General features: G+C 40.5%; 2 protein-coding genes and 1 non-coding gene across 4 annotated transcripts; 2 read left to right on the top strand and 1 right to left on the bottom strand.

Annotated features, from left to right (window-relative positions):
• The first annotated feature begins 2,873 nt into the window (after positions 1-2,873).
• TRNAD-GUC (transfer RNA aspartic acid (anticodon GUC)) lies at positions 2,874-2,945 on the top strand. The gene has a single exon. It is a non-coding gene; the product is annotated as a tRNA-Asp (tRNA).
• A 605-nt stretch (positions 2,946-3,550) lies between these two features.
• Positions 3,551-4,791, top strand: LOC140795912 (chlorophyll a-b binding protein 13, chloroplastic). The gene is made up of 3 exons (XM_073148734.1): positions 3,551-3,788; positions 3,869-4,030; positions 4,123-4,791. The coding sequence occupies exons 1-3, from the start codon at positions 3,657-3,659 to the stop codon at positions 4,630-4,632; spliced, it is 804 nt and encodes a 267-aa protein (XP_073004835.1). The 5' UTR covers positions 3,551-3,656; the 3' UTR covers positions 4,633-4,791.
• A 389-nt stretch (positions 4,792-5,180) lies between these two features.
• On the bottom strand, positions 5,181-10,462 carry LOC140797085 (myosin-2-like). Of its 2 annotated transcripts, none has more exons than XM_073150373.1 (4): positions 10,183-10,462; positions 9,458-10,070; positions 6,837-7,049; positions 5,181-6,057 (listed from the first exon to the last, which is right to left on the bottom strand). In XM_073150373.1, exons 2-4 carry the CDS (start codon positions 9,920-9,922, stop codon positions 5,599-5,601), a joined length of 1,137 nt encoding a protein of 378 aa, XP_073006474.1. In that variant the 5' UTR covers positions 9,923-10,070; positions 10,183-10,462; the 3' UTR covers positions 5,181-5,598. The 2 variants fall into 2 exon arrangements, with proteins under 2 accessions (XP_073006474.1, XP_073006473.1); XM_073150372.1 differs by having other exon boundaries at positions 9,458-10,064.
• Between the last annotated feature and the right edge of the window lie 339 nt (positions 10,463-10,801).

Here is a 10,801-nt window from a genome sequence, read left to right as displayed (position 1 = left end):
TACAGTTAGAAATGAGATATTAGTATAAGATAAAAGAAGTTGATAAGATAAAAACATAATATAAATATTAAGTAAATCATGTGTATAGGGTTAATTACATCTTTAGCCTCTCAACTATTTGCTCTAAATTACTTTCACCCCTTAAAAATAAATATATCACTAAGTCCTATCTGTGAATATTTGATTAAAATTTTGATAAAAATAAATCAACACTTGTCTACTTTTTTTTAGGATAAAAATGATAGTGTGCCAGTTGAGCTGTTGAGGGGTCAAAATTGTAATTAAACTTTATTTTTCTATCCAGTGGAGAACCACCCTACGGTGAACTCACTCTCCCAACTCGAAGGATAAGGCCGACAGGCGACAGCTGTGCTCTTTCCCACAATACCTACGAAAGCCGACAAAACTAATTTAAAAGCTTCTCACCATCCGATCACGATCCAACAGCCCAAATTCCTCTACCACCACCATCCCTTACAACGGGAAACCAGAGCTGTTCTCCCCCACTCAAACCCACTTACTTCACCTTTCCCTCCCTATAAATAATCCCCATCGTTCCCACCACTATCCCTTACTCAGTCCTAGAAAACGCCGAGAAATATACAAGAAAGCGAGAGGTAAATTGCAAAAAAGAAGTAGAACATCAAGATCCAGGAGATCGGAGATCATGAGTTACCTGAACCGGGTTTGGATGGCGGCGAGCCTGGCGGTGGTGCAGGGGCACAGAGACCAAGGCATCAAGCCGGTCCAGCGAACCAAGGACCAACTCACCTCGGCTAGCCTCGCCTTCCGCGCCGCCGGTCTAGGCGTCGGCCGGGGAGTCCTCGGGGGCCGCGGCGGCGATGGGCCGGACGAGTCGCTACACAAGGCCATGTACCTTAGCTGCTGGGGCCCGAGCTAGATCCGTAGATCGATCGACCGTGGGATCTGCGGATCGGACGGATCTGGTGGAGTTGGCGTCTCCTGCTGCGGGTTTCTAGATGGTGGTGGGAGGAGGGAGCTGGAAGGAAAGGAAGGAAGGGGGTTTGATCGAACTTTGGTGATGTAGATGGGAATTGGGAAATTTACCAAGTCTGTAATTATCTTCCGGTATTGTGGGGGAAGTTTTATACGTGTTAATAGATCTTCGGTTCTCTTGAGCACTCCCAGAATTAACTTTGCTTTCCAGGATCAGTAATTAAAAAATTATAATAAGATAGTATACTTCAAAAAAAAAAAAGTTTATGATAGTATGATCAACGAACTTAGATCCTATTAGATAGTGACTCAATGCCGGCTATCGGGCGGCCAGCAACGGCTCGTCGGCGAGCGTGAATTCCAACGCTTTGATGCCATCTTTTAATACAAAATATGTACTTGGCGTCTTGTGATAATGGTGGCTATTATCGAATAGGGTGAAACCAATTTTATTTTCTAAAAAATCCAAAACCTTTATTCACGTGACGGCTAAGGCGGTTTCGGAGAACTCGCGAATGAGAGACACACACGTGTAAGGAATGCAAGTCCTTCACATGGGTGCGGTAGGCGATGGAACTTGTTCTGCATTTTGAGGTGACGCGTGTCGATGTTATGGTACGTGGCGTGTTGCTGAGATGACAATTAGGATGGAAGAATTTTGTCGTTACATGGCGTGTTTGTAATTTTTTCTTTTTTTTGTGGTAAAAGCGTGTTTGTAATTACTCATCTCTATTATATGTGATGTGAGTTGTGACTTGTGACTTGTGACATGTGAGCATTCTTCGGGTTCTGGTCAGGCCCAACTTCAAGCCCGATCTGGCTCGGAATAATTTATTTTTTCAAGTCCAAGTACGCCCTATATACGTTACCAGCCAAATGATACCAAAATAAAACAATATATTAGATTATAGCTATTAGTAGTTCATAAATAAAATTTAAATATGTATTATATTATTTATATCAGGTAGATTGATTCATTAGGGTTGTCATGATGGTCATGCCCGGCTACAGAACGGATCCCATAATTTAGATCTAGATAGACTCAATGCAATAAAACTACTTAACCAAACCTGACAAAAAAAAAAGGTATAAATATATATCTACCTTGTGTAACGTAGTCCACAGCAATCATCAATATATAATACTACTGTACTCATTCTAAAACCATCAACGTAAATGCTCCAAATGAAGTGACCAATGAGGTAGCCGGCCTTGTACAAGAGTGCGTGATCTCCAAAGGGCTTCACCTGGTGCCTTGTATAAAGGATCAAGGCATAGCAGCAACCACTGCAAGAGAACACAAGAGAGTGTCTTAGTATAATATCAAGAGGAGGAGTTAGTAATTAAAATGGCCAAGGCAAGCAGCAAAGCTTCAATTCTCCTCAACTTTGCTCTCCTTCTTTCTCTGTTCCTCGCCGTTACCATGGCCGAGGGGAAGCTGTTTAGCTGTAAGCTCAAATATTATCCTCTCTAATGCATGCAGTTTAATGTTAATTAATCATGCTAATTTCTTCTGTCTCTTGAAATAATTCAACAGTTGTTGTCCCGCCAAAGCCAAGGGTGGTGAGCTGTGACACCGTGTATGGAGTGCAGCCTGATGATATATGCTTTACAATTGCTCAGAAGTTTGATCTGACCACCGAAGAGTTCAATGGCGTCAACCCTAATCTTGATTGCACCAAGCTATTCGTTGGCCAGTGGCTGTGCGTCAAAGGCAGTGCTTGAGCTGCACGGATTAGCTTCTTGTTTTAATTCCTATTCCTCTTTGAAGTTGGAAGTATTGCAATGTGTGTTTGTTATGAATAAGGAGAGAATTAAGGGGTACTCTCCCATAGGAATTGGGAAGGATTTTTCTGGCTATTTTTACTAAAATATTGGCAAATTTATTATTAGTATTGAACTCACACTAGTATCAAGTCGTTGTAGTATAGTGGTGAGTATTCCCGCCTGTCACGCGGGTGACCCGGGTTCGATCCCCGGCAACGGCGTTAATTTTTTTTTACGTTTCGTTCTCCTTTTTGGGTTTGAAATTCTTGAATGGTTCTGAACAAAGATAAGATTAATTTGCACAGAGAAGATAGCTAATTGGATAGTATTAAATATTTATTTTTCTCAGTATGATAAGGGCATGTTTAACAAATAATTCGATACAAATTACTAATTTTCTCTCCTAATTCAATAGTTAAAATTAAATAATACTAAATAAAATTAACCAGTCATGTGAACCAAAAGTGTGGATAGCCCAAAACTAAATTAGTATCTTTTATTTCTTTCTCCTAGCTGGTATATTTTTCATAGAAAGATGGTCTTTTTTTTTTTATGAAAGATAAAAAAAAATGGATCTCTGCAAATTGTTTTATATACCCCTTAATTTATTAAGGAATTATTATTTTTAAATAACTAAATGGTTTGTATCTAATCATTTCTCTCAAATTAGAGGCTGGAGAAGATAACACTCAGATAGACAGGATCCGAGCTGGACATTCTCCATATCCTTAGCAGCCCTCCCATTGGTCCAAACCAAATCCAGAAATCTCTACCTCCCACCTCTGCTCCAATCCCCTACACCACTAATCCACCCCTCTCTGTCCTCTACCACCATCTCAGCTTAACTACAAAGAGAAGACCATCACTCCCTTGAGATTCCAACCACACAGAGCATTCTCCTCAGCCCCCAAACACCACCAACTTTCCTAGAGATGGCATCAACACTAACGGCGGCCTCGTCTCGCACGGCCACCATCGCGAAACCGTTCCTCGGACAAGCCCGGGCCGCCGGCGCCAACCCTCTGAGAGATGCCGTCTCGATGGGAAACGGAAAGTTCACCATGGTAATAGCTACATAATTCTTTCAAGCCATAGAAACAACCCCTCTTCAGTAATGAAACTAAAGTTATGCGTTACGGTGCAGGGAAACGAGCTCTGGTATGGACCAGACCGCGTCAAGTACTTGGGCCCCTTCTCCGCCCAAACACCGTCCTACCTCACCGGAGAATTCCCCGGAGACTACGGCTGGGACACCGCGGGGCTTTCCGCTGACCCTGAAGCCTTCGCAAGAAACCGAGCTCTTGAGGTAATATTTCTCTGAAAATCCAATAAGACATGATATCTTGTAGATATATTACCAACATTGTGACAATAAATCCTTACTCAATGACGACTCAGGTGATCCACGGCCGGTGGGCCATGCTCGGCGCACTGGGCTGCATCACACCGGAGGTGCTCGAGAAATGGGTGAAGGTGGACTTCAAAGAGCCCGTCTGGTTCAAGGCCGGAGCGCAGATCTTCTCCGACGGTGGCCTCGACTACCTCGGAAATCCCAACCTGGTCCACGCTCAGAGCATCCTCGCCGTCCTTGGGTTCCAGGTGATTCTCATGGGCCTCGTCGAGGGCTACCGCATCAACGGCCTGCCGGGAGTCGGCGACGGCAACAACCTCTACCCAGGGGGCACCTACTTCGACCCACTCGGCCTCGCCGACGACCCCACCACCTTCGCCGAGCTCAAGGTGAAGGAGATCAAGAACGGAAGGCTCGCCATGTTCTCCATGTTCGGATTCTTCGTCCAGGCCATCGTCACCGGCAAGGGGCCGTTGGAGAATCTTCTGGATCACCTCGACAACCCCGTGGCTAACAATGCATGGGTCTACGCCACCAAGTTCGTGCCAGGGTCTTAAGCTGCTCTCTTTCTCTCTTTCTTCTTTCTTTCTTCCTTTCTTTCTCTCCTCCAGTCCCCTGACTTCCAGAACCATGGGAGAGTTGTAGATTATTGTCAATCTAAAGAGTTGAATGCAATGTACTATTGATGGAATTTATGATCATTTCTCTTTTCTCAATTCATCTTATGACTATGAAAGTGATGACATTTTGAAGGCCAGCATCTAATAAACGACGCTACTTCAGACGCCAATGAATTATGAAGAAACAAATGAGAATTCTATCAGGGCCTGTGGTCGTACCTTTTGAAGAAGCTGTGAAAGAAAGCTTCAATGGGACTCCCCTGGTTTCTTCGCTTAGATTTCTCAACCTGCCAAATGAGACCACCAAGCATTTGATAAGTTTTGTGAACATGGCCTCAGATTGACGCAATACTGCTAAGCAAATGGAAACACTTTCTTTACATCATAAAGCACTTCATCAGGCAGGGGAGATAGAAATTAAAAATGAACATACGGCATAATCAAAGTGTTCATTACCATAGTGAAATTTTTAAGGCAGCCAGATATAACGCAAAAATAACTAAAAAACTTGATTGTCAATGAAATAATTACACGTTTTAGAATCACATTAACCGAAAAAAGATACACATTTACATTTCTTGTCGCACCTTCTATCTAACTCCTCTCAAGGTGCGCTTCTTTACATTCCGAACAATTGCAACAACAACAACAACAACAACAACAACAATAAAGAAAACAACAGAAGATATACAAGTCTCTGCAACAAGGTTGAGTCGAGAATGAGAGTTTTCGAGTCTCTGCGCTAGTAGGCACAATGAGTTCTTGCCATAAACAGCTGAATGTTTCACATTAGCTCATATTTCTGCTAAATTTATCACCCTGGTGCCTCTTTAGAAATCGTAGATTTGCTGCAGGCAATGAAGGAGAACCACCACACTTGAAGAATCCATGGCTATTATGCTCTCATTTTGTGCTCCTCTTACCCCACCATCTTTTGTGTGCTTTCTCTTCATGATTGCCAATCTTTTGAACTGACGTCTTTGCCTCCCTTAACCGAGCCTTATAATCCTTCTTCCATGCAGTGAACCGGGCTTTCAATTTCCGGAGATCTTCATCTGGGTTTACATGGGAATTGGACTGCCCTGAGTTAGCTGCAACAATGATATCAACATCATCCTCGAAGACCAGCCTCCTTTGTTCAAACTCCTTTGCGAGATATTTCACTGCATTCTGGGGCTCATTAGGAGTTCCGACTTTTGCAGCTTCAGAAGGATATGGTTGTTTACCATCAGGTGCATGCGCCTCAGCAGATTTCACATCTTTAGAGTTGTGAGAGTGGTGATTTGGAAGTGCATTGAATTTACCAGGTTGGTCAGCAACATCATCAGAAACAGAGCTCTTTTTGGCAGCAGCAAGGCTCAGCTGAAAATAACCACTCACACACAAAGAAAAGAAAAGTAAGATCTAGCACATTGGTATTCATCTTCTATTTCCCAGTTGGACTGAAGTATTATACAAAATGGTCATCATTATCATCATTCAAGCACATTCCCACAACAGTGATGAGAAGGCTCCAAAATGTAAAATGGATTTTACGAGCATTTGTCAACTTGGAATCAACCAACCAGAAATTGTTGCTAAGCTACCATCCAAAGAATGACTAGACGATAGAGGGATTTGTAACTGAAGCCATAAGACAACTTGGTAGGAGCTTAGGCTAATGCAAAATCCAGAAGTAGCCCCCCAGGATTTCTGATAGACATAGGAAGAGTCTAGGGTGGAAATACAATGACAACTTCCAAAATAAGATTTGGCTTTGTCTCTGAGGTACAGTTATCCACTTAAGCCAAAGAGTCAGATGAAGCTTAATCCCAAAGTACCATCCAAAAGGCTAACGAAGTAAACTAGAAAGAGAAACATTTCTTTGAAAAATATTAAAAGGAGATTTTTAATACTTGTCAATTGCATAAATTATATTTAGTTTGCAGAAACAGAATGCCTATTGTCTCCTCTCTATATCTACATGGGAGCTCCAAGTTAGCTAAACAAGAAAAAACAATAGAAGATGACAACTACTCCAAGATCAGGTTCTATGATTCTTAGGATAACAAGATAAAATGTAATTGTTTGTCACAGTCATAGTCTTTAGTAGGTGATGATAGGTTCAACGAAACAATTAAAATATCTGACCAATAGTTTACCTGTAAAGACACCAACTCTTTCTGCCAAGTCTCTTCCATGGACTTCATTTTGGCCTCATACTCTGACCATCTCTTCTCATAATGTTGAAGCTGGCGTTGCAAGTGAGCATTGTGCTGTTCCTTTTCTTCTAGTGCTAGTTCTGCTTTCAAAACCTGCATCTGAAGTTTCTCCACAAATGAAGGATCTACTTGAAGATGCTCCCCATTTGTTTCCTGTCACAGAAGAATCCTACCCATCATTGAAATGACTAAGGATCAAATAGATCTTCAGGCCCTCCATAATTAAATATTAGTTACAAACTTAAATGCATTACTGGTTGTTTACTACAACTAAACACTTAGTGATTTCATACCAGGTACAAATTTATGACCAAAGGTACAAGCACTGCAATAGTTCATAAGATAAATAGATCAGAATGTAGCATTTAAGAAATCATGATTCAAAGACTGTATGTTGACATCTTTGGAAAATTGAAACATTGCATCCCACTCTTGGCAGTAGCAGTGGAGAATTGTAAGTTGATCATAAGATATTACAACTCAGTCCATGTGTACTTGGTGTTGAAGTTTTCAATAGCCAATCCAAGACCCCTGGCCAAGAAAACTATGAAACAATTCCTCAGAAATACTTCCATCAGGTATCCTTGCCCTAATGCAGCAACATGCAAAGAGTGGAATGCTAAATATTGACACTGAGTTGTGACAGTGCATCAAGGGATAATATAAAACTTAAGCACCCTCAAATTTGCATGGAATTGAATTTTTTGGCAAGATATGAATAAAGGATTTTTAAGTAATTACAAGGAGATTTGTATGTCATATTGGGCATATGAGGAAGTACATGGAGACATTGAATATGGACAAAGAATAAACAGAGTATCTTGCAATTGGTTTTACAATTAGAAATACTTGCTTAAAGAGAAACCAAAAGGTTGATTCCCTTTAAGAGTGAACTGAAACATAGTCAATCTAAAAAGCAGTTCTTGCTAACTCCGGAGGATGTCTAGATACAAGTCTTGAGAATAACCCATTGATAAAGGAAACTCCTATCTCTCTGATTTTAAATATTCAAACCTTTCCTTCTGTAGTCAAACTTATCAATTCCAGTGAATCTACGAGACATTTGATTCAATTCAATACAGATTTCATAAAATTGTAACAGGATGCTGAAAACTGTGCCATTGTACCTTGCAATTTCCAAATGCTAGATGACATTGGTATTAGACTTATAAATGGATAATTTGCAATAAAGGAACGCCACATCATCAAGAACCGGCTAGAAATCAAAAGGACAGGAATCTATGGAGGAAAGAGAGTATTAAAGGAGATTTGGAGTATGTGAAAAATTACTGTGAGACCAATTCTACTACAACATGACCTCCCATTGCTAACTCAAGTTAGCTTCAAAGTATCAATACCAACCCTTATACCTAGTCGAATATTCATAAATATGAGTCAATTAAATGACTACACTTCTCATCAAGGTTCACGAACGATAAATGATTGAGACAACTGAGGGGGGTTGCACTAGATTATATTTCTTCAAAGTTCTTGAAGGAACCTTCTTATGTGACAAAACACATTCTCACTTGAAAATTCACCTACCCTTAAAACAAACAACTATTCCTTTTTACATATCTAGAAAAATACATTAGAAGAAAGTATCAATGTCTACTATATATGTATACAAGATATTCCACAAAACTTCCTCACAAATCAAACAAACTTTATTTAAAGCATAATAACAGTGGAAAAGGGAACTAGAATTAGAAAATTAATAGCCCCATGGAGTTCAGAAGATAAATATCTAAAGCATAACTGATTTAATACACATTATGTGCTCACAAACAGCTTGTAGCTTTTAATTCTTAAAAATTGTAGACTGCTACTTGAGTCCTTTCAGCTAACAGAATCCTAATCTAAATCCTAGCTTCTCCTTTGCAATCTAAATTGTACAAGGTAAATATGCGGTCCCTCACACCAACTCTACAAAATCCTGAGCCAGATATTAGAATGAAAAATACATTTAAAATACGAGGTTCATTTTGACAGACGCATCTTTTTGCACATGTGATCCTACCTCAAATATTCCAAACAATATATTATGGAAGAACACAAGATGTAAAAGCAAGTTTAAGTATCAGAACAATACAAATCAAGGAAGTTGAAGAAAAAATGAAGAAGAAGAAAAATAACTCGTTCTAGAGTCTAGGATAAGGAGACAAATAAAAGGATAAGAGAAGTTTCATTAAGAATTTATAAATCAACCAAGTAGACAATGAACCAGACAACTGTGGAAAGATCCACTCAGAAGCAGCAGATTAGAAAAAACAATAAAGTGCATATAGCACAAAGGAATATGTTTTTGTTTAAGAAGACTTTCAATAGTACTTTTTTGGTAGTACTGGGAGTACTTCAAGCTTTCAATAGGATTGACAAACATAAGGACATCTGAATGTCTACACTTCGTACAGTTATACTGATATTGTTGAATATAGTTGGATCAACGTCTACGAGTTCCAAAATACCACCATATTTCAGTTATTTTCACCTATAAAATCAAAGGATAGCAAATCTTATTAAAAAAAAAACCTTATGAAACTCTCAGATTGCCTTATTACCTTCTTATCTTTGGTGTCATGCCTCTGCAAATTTTTATCAACTGGAACTACTGAAGGCGGGACAACAGCGGGAGACTTTGTGCGGTCAGATTCTTCCAATGATTCCAGATAGCCCTCTAATTCTGCCATCTTAACAGAAGGAGATTCTTCTTCCTGCTCCACGCTGGTTATCCTCTTGCTTCCAAAAATGGCACTTTTTAACACCACATCTTTGTCTTCCCTATTCTTCCGGTCCTCTATCTCTGCCTCTCCCTTCTTAGATTCCACAAACAAGCTTTTGGGCACACCGGCTTCTAGCTCAACATCGACTGGCATAAACCTTCTCGAAGTGGGCAATCTCCCATGGGAGACTGGTCGAGCCGGTAATGCCGGAGGCACATCCTTTGGCTGCTCATCCCTCTGCATTATTGTGTCCAGCATTACCTCCAAGGAGCTCTTGGTCACCAGGCCCACCATATGAGCCATTGCAGCAATCCACAATGAGAGCCCTAATCTCCCAATTCAAAAACCAACTCCTCAAAATACAAATTCCTCAACCTGAAACCGGGGCAAAGGCATATATATACCCTCAATTTACTCCATTCCTGAGCTCAAGAACACAAATTCCCTGCACCTCCATATGGAAGAGGACTAAATTTCTCATCATAATCAAATTTAACGAGAAAATCAGCAAATCCTCATAAAGTTTAGACAGATAACAATAGAAATTTTGAAAATTTAATAACCTTATCATGGAATCAACTCAGTGAAGCTCCCAGCACGCAAAGAGATTGAAAACTGCGATCTTTACGAAAGATGAAAGAGGGGCAAGAGGATATGGAAGTAAGTAGGACACGGAAGAGATTAAAGTACAAACCAAAGCCCTAATTTGTTGCTGCCCGTTGCAGAGGAGGGATTAAAGGTGCTCCCTTTGAATCGAAAATCTAGGGTTTGCTTTGCCGGAAATCCGCAAGGGCCCCATTTCGCTCTTTTCCGGAAGCTTTTCCTGTGCGAGGGCATTCTCGTGAAATTTGTGGATAAAAGGTGGCAAATAATATCCCAGCTTTCTAGATGTCAGTTTAAACCGTTGGCTGTGAGCGGCTGCGACTATTGTGTAACGCTCCACGCACACGACTTCGGCGGAGTGAAATGACTAATATACCCTCAGGGGTACTTCAATCGAATAGCTCAGGTGTCCTCGATGGAACAGGATACAGCTTTCTAAAGTTTGTCTGGCATCCCTGTCAACATGACACGTCGCCTTCAATTAAAAAATATTGTCACATAGGAATTAGTGATACTTTGATATATATCCGTCAAATAATGTAGCATATTCTGGAGGAGAAGATTTGGGGGATTTATGTT

Source organism: Typha latifolia, chromosome 10, assembly GCF_019914945.1.
Source record: "Typha latifolia isolate L0001 chromosome 10, TyphaL0001v2, whole genome shotgun sequence".
Taxonomy (NCBI): Eukaryota; Viridiplantae; Streptophyta; class Magnoliopsida; order Poales; family Typhaceae; genus Typha; species Typha latifolia.
This window is presented reverse-complemented; position numbering and strand designations above follow the sequence as displayed.

What these genes read in the sequence shown, in the direction of transcription:
- LOC140795912 (XM_073148734.1), top strand. Translation starts at nt 3,657, where the DNA reads ATGGCATCAACACTAACGGCGGCCTCGTCTCGCACGGCCACCATCGCG. An exon ending in GAAACGGAAAGTTCACCATG is followed by an intron (nt 3,789 to 3,868) that starts GTAATAGCTACA and finishes GTTACGGTGCAG; the next exon opens with GGAAACGAGCTCTGGTATGG. An exon ending in CAAGAAACCGAGCTCTTGAG is followed by an intron (nt 4,031 to 4,122) that starts GTAATATTTCTC and finishes ATGACGACTCAG; the next exon opens with GTGATCCACGGCCGGTGGGC.
- LOC140797085 (XM_073150373.1), bottom strand. Translation starts at nt 9,922, where the DNA reads ATGGCTCATATGGTGGGCCTGGTGACCAAGAGCTCCTTGGAGGTAATG. An exon ending in ATGACACCAAAGATAAGAAG is followed by an intron (nt 7,050 to 9,457) that starts GTAATAAGGCAA and finishes CTTCTGTGACAG; the next exon opens with GAAACAAATGGGGAGCATCT. An exon ending in AAGAGTTGGTGTCTTTACAG is followed by an intron (nt 6,058 to 6,836) that starts GTAAACTATTGG and finishes GGTTATTTTCAG; the next exon opens with CTGAGCCTTGCTGCTGCCAA.